Raw genomic sequence first — 23,986 nt, forward strand, 5'->3', positions numbered from 1 at the left:
AGCGTTCAGCATGGTCGCCATTGCGGCGTTCGGCTGTCAATCACCGCCGTGAGTGTATATTGTCCACAAGCGCCTCCCTCCTGCAGCCCGAAGCCCCGCCCACCTCCCTTTTCCTCGCGCGCGATTGCGTGGTTGACGTCACACGCTCCAGCAATGATGGGCAGTCGAGCGAGCGCTGGTGAGTTCCTCTCTACACCAATAAAATCACAGAAGCCCGCCGTGTCACTTTAACAGGGAAGGAGGAAACTGTCTTAAAGAAATGTCAATGTAGTCGGTAATGTTTACTCTCTGCGCTCATATACAACGAGCCTGTGACAACACTTGAAGTTTAGCCTTTAAAATCCTGGTATTTTTGTTTTGTTTAGTGAAGAGAGCATTAAATGTAAGTAGCACGTTGTCATGCAGCGAGTGTGTTTTCTTCTGCTGTAACAACAACTAACCAGCTTTGTCTCAAGCTTTTGCTTTAAAAACAATCTTTCCAAATAACTGTGTGTTAAAAGCATTTGTTGTGAATGTGATGCAGCATTGCATAAAATAATTAGCAAGCCGTTATTCCAGTCAGTGTCAGGATGAGCCCTGTTAAATAAGGGATTGTGCTAATAACATTATGGTGAGTTGAGAGTGTGGGTGGTGGGAGCTTGTGTTTTTGTGTCGGTTTACACCTGTATCTTTCCTTTATGCCACAGAGAGAGCACACACTACAGTCCCTGAGCACAGTGGTAGGGATATGTGTCTGTTATCCCAATGCAAATAGCTCTGTGTTGTGACCTGTATAATTACCAGACCAGATAATTGTTAAAACAGCTATAATTAGTGTTTGTCTGTTCCTTAGGTGACTCAGCATTGGCAAAATGATTAAATACCTTAAATGCAAATCATTTTCTTTTCATTTACTGTAGGTCCAGTTTTTTATATTCAGGCCATTTAGTAAACAAGCTTGCTCTGTTGTGTTTTTGTGTCGGTTTACACTTGTATCTTTCCTTTATGCCACAGAGAGAGCACAAACTACAGTCCCTGAGCACAGTGGTAGGGATATGTGTCTGTTATCCCAATGCAAATAGCTCTGTGTTTTGACCCGTCAAATCTCCAGACCAGATAATTGTTAAAACAGCTATAATTAGTGTTTGTCTGTTCCTTAGGTGACTCCGCATTGGCAAAATTATGAAATGAAAATCATTTTCTTTTCATTTACTGTAGATCAAGTTTTCATATTCAGGCCTTTTAGTAAACAAGCTTGCTCTGTTGTGTTTTTGTTCATATTGTGTTGCTATGTTTAGTATGTGTTGACACTGTACTATGTGTGTGTTTGGCAACTTTAGTCAAAATGCTCTTTGGGGAGTGTGTGAGTCAATGTGCCAAATTGGTATATAACTACAGAACAAAATATTTAACTTATTTATTAGCCATTTTGAGGTTGGTGATTAACAGACATGTTACTTCCTTATTTGTCCAAATCTACCAAATGCCTTAAACAATTTCTACTATACTATTAAAACAGTTGATAAAATAATCTATATAATGTTCTTTTGGAAATGTTGCTGTCCGTTTGCTTTATGTACTGTATATATCAGCAATATATCTGCCATATTGAGCATTATATCTGCCATATTGATCTCTATCTCTCTTCATAATTGCCCTGACAACAGTTCATTACAAAAATATTTTAGTAGGTATGTAACTATAATAGTTTTTTAATTTCCAATGTTCTTTTATGACTGGAAATTATTATACATCTGTAATATAACTTCAGAAAGCTATAAATTCCTAAACATGCTTTTGATCTGACTGTATGGACCTAAGGGTAACATGAGATTGGTCTTCTGTACTTTAATATTTCCATGACCTCTTGGCAGACAAGATGAGCTCCGTTCCCCTCTCACGCTCAGAAGTGTTCGGGCAGCTGAGGAAAGCACTGCACGATGATGTGGAATTTCACCAGTCCGATGTGCATATCTTCATCATCATGGGTGCTTCGGTGAGTCTCAGTGTGTGTGTGTGTGTGTGGGATATATCTGTCTCTACTAATGAGGAATCGACACAGCAAAAAAAAAAGGAGGAAGAGGGTTTAAATTTCTCCTTTTGACCAGCTGTAATGCAAACTCCACTTTTTATTTTTAATGTTTTGTATTATATGTATGCTGAATCTAAATCAAGGCTGTCTAGATAAGTCTTAAAGCACAAAGTAGGATGCATTACAACTGGCACAGGTGTGCGTACAGTTTCCTCACCAGGTTTCATCACACTTCCCATGATTGCACATAGTTTGTGGAGTGAGTGTTTCCAAAATCTAAAGCTCTGTCGCCATCCTGTAAGCTCTTAAGTTCACAACTCTCTCCCACCAGTCGTTGCTGCATTCATTCATCCGCTCTCTTTTCTTCTATTGCCGGTGTACATATTACTACATATGTTTATTAACGATTGCTCAGCGCTTTCTGTTTCATGCTGAGGTTTTCAGGCTTTTTTTGAATGTGAGAAGTAATTCGAGTCAGTTCTGATGTTCCGCTGCATATACGCAAATAAACATTGAATTCGGAATATGACTGCAACCCGAACATGGACCTTGAACAGAATTTGATGTGCATGTGCATTGAAATGATTGTCACAAAAGTGCTGGAAATCCTACTAATTTATTGATTTAGTTCCTGTTTTAAAGTATTCACGCTAGTACGTATTAGTTTCTTTAGTATTGCACACCTTATGGTTTTACAGCACAGCCTGTTTACTGCTTGCCCGATAAAGGAAGAAAGTCTCAGATTCCTCTGAATTGTTTGAAATGGGCTTGATGTTTTGTAGGAGGAAGTACAACTGAAATTAAGCAATCATGAAGGGACGTTACAAACATAAGGCTTCTATTTATCATCCAGACAGAACAGGGCGGTTGAGTAATTCAGCAGTTCAGTTCACAGTTTATGGCCTTGAAAGGTGATTGGTCAAGTGTGGTGACAGAAGGTCTGTGAATGGCTGGAAATTATGACCGACTTATCTAGACAGCCTTGATCTAGATTCATTCAGCATGCATATAATACAAAACATCAAGAATAAAAAGTGACGTTTGCATTACAGTTGGTCAAGCGTTTGCACTTCTCACTGGAGAAATTTAAACCCTCTTCCTCCTTTTTATTTTTGCTAGCTTTTCCTTGTTCCTCCTTATTTTGTTCAACTTTTTAGTAGTCTGATTTTACACAACTGCTTTGTGAAAAGATCTTTGTTACTGTTGGCTTTTCCTGTTCTTGTTGTTTGGGGTTTTTAAATAGGTGCTAGTGAGCTGGATTATGCAATGTCACTCTCTGTCAGCACTTTTCTTTCAGTTATTGTTGAGCGAGAGGTGAAAGAGCTGGCTTGTGTGTTTGGGAGGATCGTGGGGTTGGAAAGATGGTTTGTTGCCATGGGGTTGCAGAGGTTTGTGGCATAATGTTAAACATCGAATCCATTCAGTAACCATGTCAAAATCCAGATGCAACATCACCTCATTTGTCTGACCTTGAGCCACTTGCATTCAGCATGTTGGACCCCAGCCAGTCACATAATCACATTTGTCTCAAACAACATTAGCCTTCATTTTAAAGACTGTTACAGCTAGGCCTTTAATGATTTGCTGGATTAAAATGCATGAAGCTAACGCAAATGCATTTGGAAATGGAACGCACTGGAACATCTCAAAATATTGTAGTCTGAATAATATATTTTATTTTGTGAATGTAAATAAGATTACATTAGTGAATTATATACACCCGCTGGCCACTTAGGTAAACCTGTTCAACTGCTTGTTAACGCAAATATCTAATCATCACATGGCAGAAACTCAATGCAGCTCATGTCAATGTAGACATGGGGTGCTTCTCATTTCTTATTTGTGCATTCTTGTTTTTTTTCCTCGCTTCCGGAGGAATGAAATCAAGTGGAATGATATATTGTTGCTCCCTTTAGTGTCATTTCAAAGCGTTTTCAATTAATGATGACTCTACACCGCTGGGTTTAGCTTGCACATCAGGATTCTTGAACATTAGAAATAATTATTTACAGTGTATTGTAATAGTTTCAACCTCCACATTTGTCTGTATTTTTTTATATTACCAGTTATTATTAACAATGAATTCTTCCCAAATGCTTTTTATTTGTTGTATAGTATTACGGTTTGTAAAAAAAAAGTCTTGTGCTTTGATATAAATCTGCCATTGTTACCACTTGATGCAGATGTGAAGGGGGAGGAGAATTTATACATGCATCATGTTTAGTCCATAAAACCCTTCCTCTTGGGATACACCTGTGTATCCTCGCTCATGACTCCTCAGGAAGCCTCCTCACTCCGCAATCCTCGCCTCCTCATGGTGCAATTAGAGAGTTGAGATGTCCTACAAGATGGCTGAGCTCGATCGGTTTCCGGGTCATAGGATGCAGGAGGGAGGAAATGAGGAGGGATATTGAGAAGCACCCATGGTCAAGATGATCTGCTGAAGTTCAAAATGAGCATCAGAATGGAGAAGAAAGGTGAATTTGAACGTGGCATGTTTGTTGGTGCCAAACAGGCTGGTCTGAGTATTTCAGAGACTGCTGATCTACTGGGATTTTCACACACAACCATCTCAAGGGTTTACAGAGAATGGTCTGAAAAAGAGAAAATATCCTGTCAGCGGCAGTTTTGTTGGTCAAAATGCCTTGTTGATGTCAGAGGAGAATGCCCAGACTGGTTCAGCTGATAGAAAGGCAACAGTAACTCAAATAACCACTCGCTATAACCAAGGTCTGCAGAAGAGCATCTCTGAACACACAACACGTCCAACCTTGAAGCAGACGCGCGACAGCAGCAGAAAACACACCGGTGACACTCCTGTCAGATAAGAACAGCAAACTGAGGCTACAGTTCACACGGGCTCAACAAAACTGGGCAATAGAAAACATGGAAATGTTAAAACTTTGAGTCTTGATTTCTGCTGCAACATTCAGATGGTCGGGTCAGAATTTGCCATAAACAGCATGAACGCATGGATTCATCCTGCCTTGTATCAATGGTTCAGGCTGTTGGTGGTGTAATGGTCTGGGGGGCCGACAAATCTGCAGCAACTGTGGGATGATAATATGGACCAAAACTTCATGCAAAGTACCTTTTATAAAGTGGCTAGTGAATACATTACCATTCAAAAGTTTGTGGTCAGTAAGAATTTTTTTATTTTATTTTTTATTTTGAAAGAAGTCTTATGCTCACCAAGACTGAATTTATTTGATCAAAAATACAGTAATATTGTGAAATATTATCACACTTTAAAATGTATTCCTGTGATGTCAAAGTTCATTACTCCAGCATCATTACTCTAGTCTTCAGTGTCGCATGATCCTTCCGAAATCATTCTAATATGATGATTTAATGCTCAAGAAACATTTCTGATTATTATCAATGTTGAAAACAGTTGTGCTGCTTCATATTTTTGTGGAAACCATGACACATTTTTCAGGATTCTTTGAATAGAAAGTTCAAAAGAACCAGCATTTATTTGGAATGTTTTTTTTTGTAACGATTTAAAAGTCTTTGCTGTCAGATTGATGCAGAATAATACATTAACCAAATAAGTAATACACTAGTATTTGCATCCCCATAATCGTCAAGCATCACAAGCCTGAGGGGCCAATAGTGTTTAATATGATTTTGGATGCCCATATTGAGTCAGACATGTGCAAGGAACAGCTTTATCTGTTTGTTATTGTTGGAAAGTAGACTTCTTAAGTGGTTGAAAAGGAAACGATACTCGGTTACTTAACGTAACCTCGGTTCTCTCTAGAAGAGGGAACGAGTATTGCGTAAGTTCCTTACGCTACGGGAAAGTATTCTTTCTTCGAGATTTCTGAAAAACCCCAAATTATCCTTAATTTTGTAACATTGTCAACGCAGTGCGGCAGCCTGGCAGACCATAGCAGGCTATTCCAGCGTGCTATTGGCTGCTCTGCTGGCAACTGCAGCAGCCTATCGGTGAGCCCGCGTGACGTGGCGACCAATGAGGGCGCTTCGCGCCCACCTGGCTTCATTTGCCTACAGGTGGGGCGTGGCCACGTGTATATAAGCAGGGCTCACGGGCTGCATATTCGGTTTTCTTAGTTCTGAAGCGTAAAAGCCAGCGGGGCGCACGGCAAGGAACGCAATACTCGTTCCCTCTTCTAGAGAGAACCGAGGTTACGTTAAGTAACCGAGTATCGTTCTCTTACGAGAGGTTCTCTCGTATTGCGTAAGTTCCTTACGCTACGGGAACATATTGTCAACGCCGTGCGCGCCTCGCATACAGCATATGTATCCCAGGGAACCGGGGACCATAACACTGCTCGGGCAGGGTGGCCGGTAAAGAAAAAAAACGGGCCACCACATATACAGACACTTCATTCGAACTGACGGGTGGTTTACGACGGGTGGTTACAACACCCTGTCCCATGAATGAGGGAACGGCACCTGCCGGTCTCCTTCAAATTCACCACACCTTGTCTCATGAATGAGGGAGCGGCAACGCCGGTCGCCTTCAAATTCACAATATCTTGTTATATGAGTGAGGTAACGGCACCGCCGGTCACCTTCAAACTCACAACAGCTCGTCTCGTAAATGAGGGAACGGCACCGCCGGTCTCCTTCAAATTCACATGAGCCTAGTACCGAACTTACTACCAGTATGTGAGCTATGTCTGCGCAGAATCACTGGGCAGAACCAACGGCCCTATTGAACTGATAACACTTTCGCCTGTAAGGCAGGAACTTCCAGATTGTAAAATCTCACGAACGTAGACGGGGAGGCCCAGCCTGCCGCCATACAGATATCGTGGATGGAAATCCCTCTGGCCCAAGCCCACGAAGAGGCCATGCCTCTGGTGGAGTGTGCTCTGACACCTAGCGGGCACTGCAGGTGTTTGGAAGCGTATGCAGTTGCAATCGCGTCCACTATCCACCTGGACAGGGTCTGTTTCGAGGAGGCGAGACCTTTAGTGCGCCCACTAAACGAAACAAATAGCTGCTCAGAACGCCTGAAGGCGGCGGAGTGTGTGACATAAACCCTCAATGCCCTGACAGGGCAGAGGAAATTGCCACCGTCCCCCTCATCGGATGCTGGCAGAGCCGAGAGGGAGATAATCTGCGCCCTGAAGGGAGTGCCGATCGCTTTGGGGACATAACCATGCCTCGGTCTGAGAATGACCTTAGAGTCATTAGGACCGAACTCCATACACGTCGGGCTCACTGAGAGCGCGTGTAGATCCCCCACGCGTTTCACTGAAGCCAGAGCTATCAGAAACGTGGTTTTCAGCGAAAGGAACCTTGGTTCCACAGTCCCGAGCGGTTCAAAGGGATGAGCCTTCAGGGCCTCTAGGACCAAGGCCAGATCCCATATAGGAACCGACGGGGGCCGCGGGGGATTCATCCGTCTGGCTCCTCTGAGGAAACGGACGATGAGCTCGTTCCTTCCTAGCGTGCTACCTAGCGTCGTCTGAGCGAACGCTGCTATAGCCGCCACATACACTTTGAGCGTGGAAGGGGACCTGCCCAATTCCAAAAGCTCTTGGAGGAAGGAGAGCACCCGCTGGACCCCACATTGCTGTGGGTCCAATCCCTTGGAAACACACCACTCAGTGAACACCGACCACTTAGAACTATATAACCGCCTCGTCGAGGGGGCTCTAGAGTGTGAAATCGTGTTCATAACCCCTTCGGGCAGGTCAACGGGTATCCGTTGGTCACCCATACATGCAGAGACCATCGCTCTGGATGGGGATGCCAAACTGAGCCTCCTGCTTGAGAGAGAAGGTCTGCTCTCAGCGGAACTGGCCAGGGGGGTGAGTGCGACAGCTTCACCAGCTCTGGGTACCAAATCTGGTTCTCCCAGCGCGGTGCTATAAGGAGCACCGGACGGCGCGTTTCCCTGATTTTCGCTATGACCTGGGGCAATAGGGAGATCGGCGGGAAAGCATACAGCGGGAGGCTGGGCCAAGTTTGGGACAGCGCATCCTCGCTTTTGGACAGAAACGTCGGGCAGCGGGCGTTCTCTTTTGTTGCAAAGAGGTCGAGCTCCGCTCTGCCGAACAGGCGCCATACCAGCTGGACTGTCTGGGGGTGCAGGGACCATTCTCTTGGGAGAATGAGGCCCCTGGACAGCTTGTCCGGGCCCACATTGAGGTGGCCCGGCACGTGCGCAGCTCTCAACGAGCGCAGCGAGCTCTGTGCCCACACGAGCAGGCGTTCTGTCAGATTGCCCAGACCTCTGGACCTGACACCGCCCTGCCGGTTCACGTAGGACACCACTGTGGTGTTGTCCGACCGGACTAACACATGGTGTCCTCGTATAAGCGGGAGAAACTGCTTGAGCGCGTTCTCTACCGCTATCATCTCCAAACAGTTTATGTGTAGGAGTTTTTCCTCGCTCGACCAAAGGCCCGAGGCTGATCTGCCCTCGAAAACGGCGCCCCAACCCGTGGTGGAGGCGTCCGTCGAGATGACCTTGCGGTGTGAGATGGCTCCCATCGTCACTCCCCTCTGGTACCAGTCGGCTACTAACCAGGGCTCTAGGGCTGACACGCAGCCCTGAGTCACTCTGATCCTGAAGCCACCGGACGCCCAGGCCCTGTGAGGCACTCGGGCGTTTAACCAGCATTGCAGCGGGCGCATGCGCATTAAGCCCAGCTGGAGCACAGCTGCAGCTGAGGCCATACGTCCCAGCATCCTCTGAAACAGCTTGAGAGGTGCGATTTTGCCTGGCCGAAAGTACGCAGCCATGCGCCGAACTTGGCGCGCGCGATGGGGTGACAGGCGGGCTGACATTGCCACAGTGTCCAGATTCAAACCCAGAAATGAGGTTGATTGCATGGGCACTAATGAGCTCTTGGTCCAATTGACCGTGAGCCCTAGGCTGTCCAGATGGCTGAGCAGCATTGCCCTGTGGGCGAGGAGCTCGGCCTCCGACTGCGCCAGGATGAGCCAATCGTCCAGATAGTTCAATACTCGCATCCCTCGATTTCTCAGAGGAGCGAGGGCCGCGTCCATGCACTTCGTAAATGTACGGGGTGCTAGTGACAGGCCGAACGGAAGGACGGTGTATTGATAAGCCTGGCCGTCGAAGGCGAATCGTAAGAATGGCCTGTGACGCGGCGTTATCTTGATTTGAAAATATGCATCTTTCAAATCTAGGGAGATTAGCCAGTCTCTCGGGCGAATATGCGCGAGGATCTGCTTGGTCGTGAGCATCTTGAACGATCTTTTCATAAGAGCTTTGTTCAGACGCCTCAGATCCAGAATCGGTCTGAGCGACCCATCCCTTTTTGGCACGAGAAAATACCGGCTGTAAAAGCCTGACTCGCTCATAGAGTGGGGAACCGGTTCTATAGCCCCTTTGCACAGCAGCGTGGCTATTTCTGCTCGAAGTAGATGTGCTACTTCCTCGCTCACTCTCGTCTCTGTACGCGCACAGAAGCGCGGAGGGCGGCGAGCGAACTGCAGAGTGTAGCCGTGCTTCACTGTTTTCAGCACCCATTCTGATACACCTGGAATGGCTTCCCACGCTCTCGCGTGCGCCACACGGGATAGAACGGCCTCCGGGCTCGAAACGCCGCGCTTCGCGGGTTTGACGGCCCGTATAGGAGGGGCGGGCGCAGTGCGCGCGCTCTCTGTGCTGTGGGCCAGCCGATCGCTCGCGATGGCTGGCCGCCCTACACACTGCATCTCTGCCGCTTCGAGCGGGGAGTGGCTTGTGTGCGGCCCTACACTCATCGCTCCGGCCACCCTGGGCGGAAAATAAATGGTGTGTGGCGTGGCGCGTGGCGCCTGAGGCATAATGTTCGCGAAAATGTGTGAGCGCGTTTGAGCGGGCACAACTCTTACGCGTGGAACATGACCGGTTAAGAGTGGCTGTGTGACAGCGCGTGTGGTGGTTAGTCGTGGACGCAAACAAGCGGACACGTGACCTAACTCTAGCACTCGAGCGGCCGGTGGCCGCTTTATGTGAGTGGGGGACACAGGGTTTATAGTGCTTGTGTGCAGGGGTGAACACAGAAAAGTGGGCACATTTACTGCATTTGAAACACATACGGCGCGAGCCGTGCGACCAGAAATAATGCAACTTTTGTGATTTCTCTGGTTCGCCGTAAAAACGGCGGTTATTGACAGGCGAGAAGGCATTTTTGCCGGCTCGTTGGCTGCGTGAAATCCATCTGCAGCAGCCACAGTGGTGGGGGCTGACAGGAAAAAGAGTTTTGACGGTGGTCCGGCCGCGGCGGGACTTAACCGTCGTTTCTCGCCTCTTGCTAGGAGGACTTTGGAGGCTCGGGCTTCAGCGTGATCCTAGGCCGGGGGCCCCGAGGTGGAGGCGGCTTACCACGGCTGGAAGAGCGCGATCTGGGGCGGCCGCTCGGTCTTCTCTGAGACGAAGGGGGCCGCGCTGGGCGCTGCGCGGAGCTCGTTGCTGGCTGGTCACGAGGACGGCGAGCAGCGGAGCTATTGCTAGCGCCGGGGCGTTGAGGCAGGAAAAGGTTCATGGCCTGCGTCGTTTTCTGCACTTCGGAGAAACGGTCGACGATCCCCTTGACCGCTGGTCCGAAAAGCCCAGACGGAGAGAGCGGGGCGTTTAGGAAGGCCGCGCGCTCTGTTTCTCGCATGTCCGCGAGCGTGAGCCAGAGGTGGCGCTCAGCTACCGTGAGGGAGGCCATAGAGCGTCCGAGGGCCTGTGCTGCGGTCTTGGTGGCGCGAAGGGAGAGATCCGTCGCGCTTCGCAAATCCGTGATTAACTCAGCGTCACAGCATTTCTCGTCCATGTCGCGGAGGAGATTAGCTTGGAGGATTTGTAGCACGGCCATAGAGTGCAGAGCGGACGCAGCTTGACCGGAGGCAGCGAAAGCGCGGCCGATCAGCGATGACGTCACTCTGCAGGCCTTAGACGGGAGGGCAGCCTTTGAGCGCCAACCAGAAGGCGGGCAAAGGTGCGCTGCGACCGCCTCTTCCACCGGAGGGATAGCGTTGTAGCCTTTCTCGGCCGCGCCGTCAACTTGTGAGAGCGTCGAAGAAGCCTGAGACGAGACCCTCGCGGAGAATGGCGCATTCCAGGACTTTGCGAGCTCCTCGTGAAGCTCCGGCAAAAAGGGTGCAGTCCTGGAGGTGGGCGCACGGTGGCGACTGTTTAGGAAGCATCCGTCAAGTCGGTTCGGCGCTGCCACCTTGGGCGGGGCCCATTCGAGGCCTAGCTGCTCGACAGCCCGGGTGAGAAGGCGCAAGAGTTCGGCGTCCTCACCCGCTCGAGAGCGTCCGGAGCCCCGGACTGAAGAGGACGCGGAAGACCAGTCCTCGCTGTCGGAAGCCATGATGGAGCAGCTGTCGGCGCGTTCCGCGGCCGCATCCGCCTCATCCCCGGAGGCGGCAACAGAAATGGCGGCCTGGGGTGGGGGCGGGGAAGGCGAGAGAGAAGCGGGCGGGAAAGGTTCCGGCGAGCTTCTCTCTGCGAGCTCCGGAGTCCGCTGCGAGCGGCGCTTCTTCTTGCGCGGCGTGGCAGGGACTGGAGGGATATCATCTTCGAACAGGACGAGTCGAGCCCGCAGGGTCGACATCGTCAGTTCTTCGCACTCTTGGCATCCGCCAGCGTGGAGTGCGGCGGCGGCGTGATCACGGCCCAGGCAGAGAGCGCAGATCACATGGCGGTCCCCGGAGCTGAGCTGCGCGTGACACGAGCCGCAGGTGGAACGAGACATTTGTATCAACGCTCGGCTCTTTTTGTGAAAAGTGTGACGCAGCGGCGACAACACTTTGAGCGTAAAAGGATATGGGGCTGCCGGATAGCAGAGCAGGCACGGAAGGCTGAAGGTGGCGCGATGCTGCCGGCTTCCTCAGGCGCTGTCCTCTGCTTGCTTGTCTGCGCGGTCACGGCGGCGGGTTCCAGATCCAGCGATGCGAAGGGCTTCGCTGAAGAAAAGAAAATCGAATATGCAGCCCGTGAGCCCTGCTTATATACACGTGGCCACGCCCCACCTGTAGGCAAATGAAGCCAGGTGGGCGCGAAGCGCCCTCATTGGTCGCCACGTCACGCGGGCTCACCGATAGGCTGCTGCAGTTGCCAGCAGAGCAGCCAATAGCACGCTGGAATAGCCTGCTATGGTCTGCCAGGCTGCCGCACTGCGTTGACAATGTTACAAAATTAAGGATAATTTTGGGTTTTTCAGAAATCTCGAAGAAAGAATACTTTCCCGTAGCGTAAGGAACTTACACAATACGAGAGAACCTCTCGTAAGAGAACCCCAGGTGTCAAGTGCATTACTGTACCTTGTTTGTTTTTTCCAAATGGGTTTGTATTATTTTCAACATATAATTTTTTTTTTAATTTTCAAACATTCCCTGGGAATCAGACCCAGAGCCTCAGGCTTTCTAGTGGCATGCTGTACTGTTTACACTACAGGATCACTGAGATACACAAACACAAACACACTTTTTCTTTAGAAACACTGTAGTCACTATCAGAGCACATGCATAGAATTTATCTGGCTGCTTAGTTTTTGTATGCTTGTTTTAGTATGATTATGCTGCATTGTTCAGGCTAAAAGTTACAAAATCAGTGTGGATGGATTTTTGTGAAGTCACCGTTACGGAGTGCTTTTCACCACAGCAAAGCAGCTGGAATGATTAATAGAAAACCGTTTATCGACTAATATCCCCATATAATGAATATCTGGAGAGACGGGACTCTCCACAATGCTATAAATCAGCCAAGATAAACAGAATAGCGCTGTCTCGCTGTGCACAGAGCGTTTCTCATGTGTCTAAATGGGTGTGGAGCAGATCTGCTGAGATCAATGACCTTTGCATTGTGATGACTAAGTCACGTGGAGCAGGGATGGGTTGACTGTTGGATTTGTTTTTTTAAAACTACGTCTTTTATATTCAAATGTATTTGTGACATGAGTCACTGTGGTTCTCACATTTCAAAATCAACTGAGCTGCCAACCTCGGTGGCATTTTGGTGCTTCATAGGCGTGTTCAGACAAGACTCTGATGGCCAAAACTGCTTTTTAGGCAGGCAGTTCATTATGATTTGATTCTGTTTAATCAGAATGTGTTTATTTATTTAAATTTTTTTTTTTTTTTTTACAATATTTGTAAAATATTTCAGCATCCATTTTTTTCAACCTTTGGCTAGCGTTACTTTATATGATCACGCCCTTATTCATGCAAATGCTTTTAAACCATTCAAGCACGACAAAAGACACCACGCTGTCTGTGAATGTCTTGTCTGTGACACACACACAATGAAACCAAAGACCGCTAGTCAGTATCGCTAGCCAGAATTGAGTTCTCTTTCGCTCTTGAACAAATAGCTAATAACACACAGAATTATGCCAAAATGCCCGTTTTGTCGAGTATCCTCATAAGAGCAGTCTTAAATGAGTTAAATAACGTCTTGAATGTAAAGACTTGGGAGACATGGGAGGTCTTAAATAATTTTCATCGAGACCGTAGCAGTATTAGTATCAGTGAGACTGGCCCTTATTCATAAAAAGATGCCATTAAACTATTTAAAATATACTGTCTTTCTACATTGATTTGGAGATTAACTGTGAAATGATTACTTTATTAATTCTAAAAAAAAATTGTATAGAAGTGTTTTGAATCGCGATTAATCACAGAAAAATGTAATCAATTGACAGCACTAATATATATGTAGAAAAACATATTTTCAACCTTCATTCTGACCCTCTGTCTGAAATGATCAGTTTTTAAGGGGCGGCTCCTTTAAGGCTTGTCAGTAAATGCCCACTGTTATGATTGGCTAATGTCATTGCATAGGAAGCATTATCAACGGCCACTCGCTATTGCATGTGAGTAAGTGTTTGGAAAACAAACTGCAGTCAAATTCTCAGAACAAACATATAAATCTCCAATGCGATTTGGGACGCCATTAAAAAATTAATCAAAAAAATTAATCTAAACTTTCAAGTCTGTACAGATGCAAATATGCTGTTTTAAACGGCAAGCGTCAAAGCGAAAGTTCTTTTACGTTACATTTTGTGTTTTTGTCAGCAGAATCAAGTGCGTGGAATATTTCAGATATTGAACGGGTATCTGTATGCTGTATCCAGTGTAGACGCCATCAGTGATTTATAATGGGTTCTATTTGCTTTTGGCGCAACGCTTGCGCTGGTGTAGACAGTTGTCAGCCGCTAAGGGCCTATGGAAATATAATTGCCCTTGTGATTTCAGAAATCTGACAATATCCAAACGAGCTGTTTTTGGATGAGGAGGATGTTTTAAGCTCTGAAACTTGTAGGAAGTTTTAATGGTATTAAGACCTCTTATATGTCAAAAGATCATGTCATATCACCATGACAGTTGACTAAATAAAAAACGAGGTATGGTTTATTTTAAAGAAATTATTGCCAGTGGTGAACAGACCATCCCTAAAGATGAAGGTAGAATAAAATAAACAATCATGATTCGTCTTTTTTTCAGTTATTGTAAGGTATTTGTTAAAAAATGTTGAATGGGATAATTTAATAAATTATCAATTAGCACTGATCTCAGACCAACTGTTCTCTTTGAGACTTGCTGGTGTGATTTTAATTAGTTTTGAAAATATTGCATTATGAAACCCTCTCTAGTGAAGTGTGTTGTGTGGTGGTTTGTGTAATTGAGCCTACATTAAAAAATTGTACTGTGATGTAACAAATGTGTTCTCTTTGTAGGGAGATCTGGCCAAAAAGAAAATCTACCCAACTTTGTGGTGAGCACTCTGACATAACATGCCTTCATGCGTACTATTATTTACTAGTATACGCTACAGTTCATAAGTTAAGGTTCGGTACATTATTAAAGGGATTTTGAAATAAGTCTCTTATGCTCATCAAGGCTGCATTTATTTGATCAAAAATGCAGTGACATATTACATTTCAAAATAACAGTTTTCTATTTGAATACATTATAAAATGTAATTTGTTCCCGTGATTTTAAAGCTGAAATTTCAGCATCATTACTTCAGGGTCACATGATCCTTCAGAAATCATTCTAATATCATGATTTGATTATCAAGAATTTCTGATTATTATCAATGTTGAAAACTTCTGTGATTTAATATTTTATTGAAAATTGTGATTATTTTTTCCAGGATTCTTTGAATAGAAAGTTAAAAAGAACAGCATTTATTTTGATTATTTTTTGTTGTTGTAACATTATACAAGTTTTTACTTCTGATCAATTTAATGTCTTTGATCAATAAAAGTAACAATTTCTTTAAAAAAATCTTACCAACCCCAAACTTTTGAATGATAGTGTATGTCTATTTATTTCTTTTTCTCTCTATAGGTGGTTGTTCAGAGACGGTCTTCTCCCCGAACAGACATATTTTGTGGGCTTTGCTCGTTCCGATCTGACCGTTGATGCCATACGCACGGCCTGCATGCCCTACATGAAGGTCACCGCTCAGAGAGTTTTCTCCATGTGTAATCCTGTCTGCTTATCGCATGTGTGTGTTTGTGTTCATATGGCCTCTGTTTTTTTCCTCCTTCAGGTGGTAGACTCTGAGGCAGAGCGGCTTGCTGCATTCTTCAGTCGAAACTCCTACATCAGTGGGAAGTACGTGGATGAATCCTCTTTCGCTAACCTGAACACTCACCTGCTGTCCCTGCCTGGAGGAGCTGGGGCCAACCGCCTCTTCTACCTGGCTCTGCCGCCCAGCGTCTACCACGATGTCACCAAGAACATCAAGCATCAGTGCATGAGCACCAAGTGAGGAGCAAACGCATGCAGTAACACAAGCTTTATACAGTATAATACATATTACTAGTACCAGGAATGTGGACGATAGACACAGTTTGATCACTAAAACAGTGATCACTAGAGTGAACGCGCATACATGATCACATTCACTGTAGCTAGAACTAGCGAGGCAACACCTGTGGTCGCAAGTTCCTTCGTTATCAGCATAATTCAATGGTTCTGTGTTTCCCTAAACCATTGTTCCAAAGATCAACCGCGAACGGCATCGCAAAGTTGTGTGGTTGGAACGACAGCCCTCGACTGGTGCATAGTTTCTTAGCAAAATAATCAAGCTGACATTCAGTACGTTATGTAACTTTCATTCCAAATATGTACCAATTCCTTTCTACATCTTTTAGTTTGTCAAAAGAATTTAAGCACAGTTTTTAAAGAGTGCACGTTCACTCATGCTCTAGTACACGGGAGGGAACCTCGAAGTGACTTGAGAGGAAGCCTGCGATTTGAAGTGATAAAATTACTAAAACTGAAATAGTTAAAGGTGCACTGTGTAAATGTTAGCAGCATCTAGTGGCGAGGTTGTGAATTGCAATCGTCCACTGCTCACCCCTCTCTTTCGAAGCACATGGAGAAGCTACGGTGGCCGACACAGGACAAAGATGTCGTCGTCTGAGACAGCAGAGAGTGACTAGCGCTCTGTAGAGCAGTTTGTCCGTTTAGGGCTACTGTAGAAACATGGCGGTGCAAAATGGCAACTTCACTGTAAGCGGACCAGCAGTGTATGAAGATAGAAATGACTCATTCTAAGATAATAAAGACATAACGTTCATTATGTAAGGTCTTTATACACCACTGAAAACATAGTGATGTATATCATATTTAATTTTTGTCATTAGTTTCTCATAAATACTACACACTGCACCTTTGAATCGAAATATTTAAAACAAAAACCAATAAAAATGACAAAAAGCACCCAAAATTACTAAAAATTTAAAAACTGAAAACATCAAAATAAAGGCTAATTCAAAAAATACTATATAATAATGCTGTAATCACTGGCTAGATATGAAATGTAGTTTCTGTTTGATTTTCTAAATGCCAAGTGTATATGGATTTGAGCTCATTTCTTGTGTTTGTATGTTTGGTAGAGGCTGGAACAGGATCATCGTGGAGAAGCCGTTTGGCCGTGACCTGCAGAGCTCAGAGGAGTTAACCAGTCATCTTTCTTCTCTCTTCACTGAGGAACAGATTTACCGGATAGATCATTACCTAGGCAAAGAGATGGTCCAGAACCTCATGGTCCTCAGGTCGGTCCTTTTCCCTTTCTCACTGTGTCTGTTTATCATTCTCATCTTCATTCCTCTTTGCCATCTACTTTTCACTAGCTGTCACACACAGCTGTCATTTATGCATAATTAAGGCTTAAACTCCATTAGGAAGCTCTTCCTCTGTATCTGAGATTTAATAGTCATATTTTTCTCTCCCATTTCCTTTAAGGTTTGGAAACCGAATATTTGGTCCCATATGGAACCGGGACAGTGTGGCATGTGTGGTTCTGACCTTCAAAGAGCCGTTTGGTACCCAGGGCCGGGGAGGATATTTTGATGATTTTGGTATCATTCGGTTAGTTTCCTTGCTTTGAGATGATTTTGCACCTGTGATATTTCATTGATGTTAAAACATGGGGAATAAAAGGATAGTCTACCAAAGATGAATTCTGCCATCATTTAACCTGTATGGTTTTCTACTATGGAACACACAGGAGAAATGTTTTATTCTTGATGCTCATACTGTTGCGTACAATGAAAGTGTACGGTGTGAAGCACCATAAAAGTAGTCTGTTAAAAGAAACAAAGATAAAATGCACATTATTTCAGAGACAAAAGTGTGATTCCCTTCAAAGGCTGAGTGGATTTTGATATTCTAATCAAGCATGATTTGTAAATGAATGTATTCCTCTCTTTTGTGTCTCCAGTGATGTGATGCAGAACCACCTGCTGCAGATGCTCTCTCTGGTTGCCATGGAGAAGCCCGCATCCACCAGCTCTGATGATGTTAGGGATGAGAAGGTAACGAGCTGGTCAGCCAATGAACTGTGTGTGTGTGTGTGTGTACAGCCGCCTCTTGCATCACTCTTATGCCACTTATCTGAATCATCCTGAATTTAGCCTTGATCAAATAAATGAAATTGATCCAACCATCAAATAAATCAAATGTATCCAGCCATTACCACTCTCTTACAGTTAACTATTAACATAAAAGGTTGGCGGACTGAAGCAAGCTTAAATTAAGGTCTTGGCTTCAAGATTATGTTTCAGGATAATGTTAATTTTTTGTTTATACTTTAATTGATTTTTTTTTATACATATGTGCTTTAGAGAAAATTCTGCTAATTACGTGTAACACCAAGGGGAATTATTCATGTTTTTGGTTTGTTTTGCTTTTTTTGTTTAATTTGTTAGTTAGTTTGAGGATTTTTAACAGTGTGAAGTAGACTTGTGTCTGCTGTGGTGATTTTATAGTTTGTTTGTGTGTTCATTCACATGGCATGTGTTCATGAAGCATCCAACTGAACTGAACTGCTAAGATAAATGGGAATGATCCTGGATATCTCACCCTAGGTAATATGATTTCTGCCTGCCTGTTTTCTAATGCTCTCTTTGTCCCCCTACAGGTGAAGGTGCTGAAGTGCATTGAACCGGTCTCTCTTTCAGACGTGGTCTTGGGTCAGTATGTGGGAGATCCAGATGGAGAAGGAGAGGCTAAACTGGGTTATCTAGATGACCCAACTGTCCCTAAAGGCTCCACTCAGGCTACATTTGCCACAGCAGTGCTTTATGTAAAGAATGAACGCTGGGATGGTAAGTGATGCACACTGTGTGTATCTAATCATTACATGTGTTAGTGAAGCTCAGAGCATGCGCTCAACAGCAAATATTTATAATCTGGCCAAAGACCTAAAATTGGGACCTTGCTGATACTGTTTGACCTGTGCCTCTTTCTGGGATTAAGAGCAGCCTTTGTGCTGCTTTATTTGCTGAATTAAATGAGTACATTTTAAGCTTTACTAACACCTTGGTCTTGAAATCAAAATATTTTTTTGGCTTAAGATACAAAATGAACTTGAAACAGATACACTACTGTTCTAATACTGTTCTGAGCTGTGTAATAATACAATTTAAAATAACATTTAATATGGTTTAAAATGTAATTTATTCCTGTGATCAAAGCTAAATTTCATCAGCCATTACTCCAGCCTTCAGTGTGACATGATCATTCAGAAATGATTCAAATGTGATGATTTGCTTCAGGATTTCCCCTGGATTTTTCAGGATTGTTTGATTAAATAGAAAATTCAAAAGAACAGCATTTATTTGAACTTCTGTGTCTTTGCTAAATACAAGTATTTCTATCAGTAACAACAACAACAAATCGTACTGACTCTAAACTTTTCAACGGAAGTGTGTACTTGATATTCCTTCTTGAATGTGCTGATATTTCATTAATCAATCAATCTCTCTCCCTCTCTCCAGGTGTTCCCTTCATCCTCAGGTGTGGAAAGGCTCTGAACGAAAGGAAGGCGGAGGTGAGGCTACAGTTCACAGACGTTCCTGGAGACATCTTTGAAACTCAGTGCAGGCGGAACGAGTTGGTGGTCCGCGTGCAGCCCAACGAGGCCATCTACGCCAAGATGATGAGCAAGAAACCTGGAGTCTATTTCAGCCCCGAGGAGACCGAGCTGGACCTGACCTACCACAGCAGATACAGGGTAAAACAGACACCTTTAATACATCCATACAGTATGGCTTGTCCTATTATGCTGCGTTCACACCAAACGCGAATAGAGCGTCAGGAGCGAGTGATTTCAATGGAAAGGTGCGTTGACGCGCGTCTGGAGGTCCTGCGGCGCGATGGATGCGATTCCGCCTCATTCGCGTGTCCAGTTCGAATTTGACGTGAATTGAGCGTCTTGCGCGTTACGCGCGAATGGTGCTTTTTGTGCATTCACGCATTTGAAGCAAATCCGCATCTGTTGAAAAATGTGAACTTTGGCATCAATTTAGCGTTAACCAATCAGGAGCCTGCTTGCTGCTGTTACGTGGTAAAGTGACGTGATGAGAAACCCTGCATAATTAAAAAATACTACTATTGTGTCACAAAATGTAGTTTTAAGACTTTTCCAGGTGAGAATGTAGTTGTTTAAAGCAAAAATATATGGTTTATTTATAAAGAGCGCCTATTTTAAAAAAAAAAAAACAATCTTGTGTTTTTGGAGTGAGATCCAGCCGATCACCGGGCACTCAGCGTTCATTAACCCCGGCGAGAGCAGCCTTTCCTTGGCTAGTCCTTCTGACGTTTGCCTCTGGCTCGGATGTCTCTGTAGTGGTTAAACATGATAGAATTCGTCTTATGTAGATCTAACGGGCAATCTTTGTTGTGATGAATCTATCATTTGTTGTCTGCCAAATCGTTTTGACTGAGGGCAAAGAGTTAAGAGAGTTTCATAACTACATTTTTTTTTTTTTAGGATATTTAAATACACATGCAGGAAAGAATGTAGGTAGTGCGTTGCCTGGACCACATTTGTGTGGCTATTAATGTTTAAATTATATTTTTAATGAAAATGAAAAGAGGCAGAGTGGTGTTTTGACATATTTCTCCTGGAGCGACTTGAACACGTGAATAAATTCAAAATGTTCAACCGTCCAACTAGACGCAGTAGGTGCGATTTTGACGCGTTTGGTGTGAACGCAGCATTAGGCAACTTTGGCCATCAAATGTAGAATGTTAATTTCTTTAAAAAAACATCTTTAATAAAGTTACTTCCTTTTCTCTTCATAAATGTCTCTTTACAAAGGACGTTAAGCTGCCTGATGCTTATGAACGTCTGATTTTGGATGTCTTTTGTGGCAGTCAGATGCATTTTGTACGCAGGTGAGTTTCTTACAAGCTACTGTATGTTTACATGCACCCTAATAATCTGTCAGCAGTTGATTTGATGGCTCAGTCGGACTGAAAAGCCTTCATGTAAATGCCTCAATCGATTCGAATGAATGCTCTGAATTTTACCGTTTACAATGCAGCTGTGTTTATTGGAACGCCAACAAGTTTCGTAACTGGTGCAACATAGGACGTGGGACTATGGTTTAAAATGGTTTAAAGGCTGAAATTTTAGGCTTATAATTTCATAAAACTTTTTGTTCAACTTCCATAGATCTAGCTCTATCCTGCTAATATGGTATTAATTTTATGCGTGCATAAAGGTCTTAAAAAGACTTAAACTTGAACTTTTTTTTAAACCCTGCAAATATACTGTTTGTTTGGAATGCATGCAATATGTGACACACTGATGTAAATTGAGTAAAGAATATAAAGAACCATTTCTGAGTTTGACTTATTTTATTCAAGTGATGAGTTGAGGGAAGCCTGGAGAATCTTCACTCCTCTTCTTCATCAGATCGAGACAAAAAAGACGCCACCCATCACATACAAATACGGGAGGTAAACCACACTTATTTTTCTGAAAGTAATTGTTCACAAAGTGACATAAAATGTGCCTCATGCGCTCTCTGGCTCTCTGTCATAGCCGTGGACCTGCAGAGGCTGATGAGCTGGTGCAGAAGGTGGGCTTCCGCTACGAGGGTACATACAGATGGGTCAACCCACACAAACTGTGAAAGAAGAGGATGCCAGAGATGAGAAGAGCTGAAGCCTGTTTAAAAAACAGCCCAAGATGAGTGCCTGAAATAAGATGGAGAAGTATTTGAAGATGCACTCATTTAAAGAAGGACCAACAAATAAGATTACAAATACAATTTTCTTTGGATGTAATGAATTATAACCTGCTCATTATGTTATATACTTCCTCATATTATGTTCTATATTTCAGTGAATAATTTTATGCAGTTAAGCAGCATTCTGATCCCTGTGTTCTTTATTCTTTAAGAAAAACAAAGCTTCTGTTATGCATTCCTCTTTTTACAAGCAAGTCTTACTATTAAATGCTGCTCACATTTCAAAAGTGTTTATAGGCAGAGGCACGGTGGGAAAATATCTACCCCTGCACTGACATTTGTCTTCTTGCATTTATTTATATTATTCTACTTAAATATTATAATTGGACCACACAAAAGAAAAGTTGCAGAAACATATAGGGATTAGGAATGTAGGGGAAATGGAGTGCTTTGTTACTACCTAACAACATGAATGTTTATGACATTTTCACCATGTCTTAAGGCTCCCACTGATTGGCTGAAAGAGCCATGATTATGTTTAGTCTTATTAAAGCAAATGTATTACATGCCACATCCCTCTGTTAATAATTTAATAGATGAGCTTTGATATTCATTTTACTCCGCTCTCAAAATGTGAGTTTAACTTGGGCATGGTCTCTTTCTGCTCGATATTTCAGCACTAGTTAGACATTGAATCAGTGTCAAAAAACATCAATTCAACCTATGTATTGAGGGTGAGTTTTTGGCAGCACTGAATTTCAACATCCTGTTAGGGTGCTTAAAACAACTTAAGAAAACTTTTCATTTGGGGATGCTTGAACATCTGTGAGCTATTTAACTTTTCTGTAAAATGTCTGCCCATTGTTTTCTATTTTATTATAATAGACGACTACTTTTACAATAAAGAATAGCTAAGATGCCTCACATGTGTCCCATTGCTTTTTTTTCTCCATCTGGTCCTTTAACCCTCTGGGGCTCTTCGGTCATTTCTGACCTGATTTTTTTATTTATTTTTAAATGTTAGAAAATCGTAGCTTCATCGGAATGGTCCGAAACTTGGTGACTTTATTGGTACTTGGTATATGAACACCCAAAAAAATTGGGGATAGGATTTGAAAAGTCTGTCGTAAAAAAAATAGTCACACTCAGGACCTTCGGGTCATAAATGACCCCCATAGAAAATGAATGGGAAATTGGCAAAAATATGAAAATACAGAGATTTTTGTGCATACAATCTACAAATCAGACAGGATGCAGAAAAAAAAGGACTCAACAGTGAAGGGGTGAATCTCTAAAACATCAAGAGTGCAAAACAGACAAAAAAACTCACACACAAAAACACAATTAGCTTTTGGAATGGCACACATTCATTTGTGTGTGCGTGTGTTTTTGTGTGTATAAGTGAGTGAGTTTTTTTTTCTGTTTTTTCTTTTGATGTTTTAGAGATTTACCCCTTCACTTTTGAGTCCTTTTTTCTGCATCCTGGCTGATTTGTAGATTGTATGCACACAAAAAAAAACATATTTTTGCCAATTTCCCATTCATTTCTTTTGGGGGTCATTTTTGACCCAAAGGTCCTGAGTGTGACTATTTTTTTTACAACCACTTAGACTTTTCAAATCCTGTCCCAAATTTTTTGGGGTGTTCATATACCAAGTACCAATAAATTCACCACGTTTCGGACCATTCCAATCAAGCTACGATTTTAAAAAATGTTTTATAAAACGCAAGATCCACTATAGTGGTAAAAATGTGCTATTGCGTGATAAAAATGCTCAATGTGTCCACCGGATGGCACCGATCTTATTTAAAAAATTGCTTTCATGAGGCCTAGGCTTGACTCTAAAATGAAATACAGCTTTAATAAAAAAAAATATATATATATATATATAAAAATTGTATTATATTCAATGGGAAAAAATGGGTCATAATTATAGCATAAATATTAATTAAAAATCATAAAATTATCTCTAAACACCAAAAAAGAAAAGAAAAAATATTATTGAACAAAAATATATTTCATTGATTTTACTCAAATCTTTTTTTATCTTAATCCCGCTCTCCGGGTCATTTTTGACCCGAAGGTCCTAAGTGTGACGCATAAATGAAGAACCCCAGAGGGTAAGTTCATATTCTCTTTTGGCCAGTTTCAGTAAAGCCATGAGTGAGTGTTTTCCATGTTCATTAAAAACATAGGAATGTTAGGAAATTTTTAAATTGTGGAGTCCAGGCCTGGAAAAGTAATAGAGCAAATGTATCTGGACATGAGGAGAATGGGGGCTCAGAAAGTGCAATCCTACTTTCAAATGTCTGTTTGTTTTTTGTCTTCATGGAAACGGTTGTACACAAATAAGTGATTTTTTTAAATCTAAGTATAATGTCATACACAATTCCTCCCCAGCAAAAAACATACACAGTAAACACGAACGACTGGAAAAGTAGTAGACAAAAATTGTCAAAAATTGAAATCCATCAATGTAATACGTGGACTTTTGCTCAAATAATCCTGTACTCTGATTTTTATTCATAAATCGGATTATAAATGTAA

At 43.3% G+C, this 23,986-nt stretch overlaps 1 protein-coding gene across 5 annotated transcripts; it reads left to right on the plus strand.

Moving 5' to 3' along the window:
- Positions 1 to 140: 140 nt before the first annotated feature.
- On the plus strand, positions 141 to 22,362 carry g6pd (glucose-6-phosphate dehydrogenase; the record flags this gene model as incomplete). 5 transcript variants are annotated; one of them, XM_079803238.1, is made up of 15 exons in its annotated part: positions 147 to 178; positions 687 to 719; positions 994 to 1,026; positions 1,854 to 1,975; positions 14,677 to 14,714; positions 15,293 to 15,401; positions 15,498 to 15,715; positions 16,852 to 17,010; positions 17,201 to 17,326; positions 17,679 to 17,772; positions 18,378 to 18,564; positions 19,237 to 19,472; positions 20,562 to 20,638; positions 21,113 to 21,205; positions 21,291 to 22,362. In XM_079803238.1, the coding sequence occupies 15 exons, from the start codon at positions 154 to 156 to the stop codon at positions 21,379 to 21,381; spliced, it is 1,641 nt and encodes a 546-aa protein (XP_079659364.1). In that variant the 3' UTR covers positions 21,382 to 22,362. The 5 variants fall into 5 exon arrangements, with proteins under 5 accessions (XP_079659365.1, XP_079659364.1, XP_079659366.1 ...); XM_079803242.1 differs by lacking the exon at positions 147 to 178 and adding an exon at positions 207 to 382; XM_079803239.1 differs by lacking the exon at positions 687 to 719 and having other exon boundaries at positions 141 to 178.
- Positions 22,363 to 23,986: the final 1,624 nt, after the last annotated feature.

Source organism: Gobio gobio (assembly GCF_949357685.1).
Source record: "Gobio gobio genome assembly, chromosome: 21".
Classification (NCBI taxonomy): Eukaryota; Metazoa; Chordata; class Actinopteri; order Cypriniformes; family Gobionidae; genus Gobio; species Gobio gobio.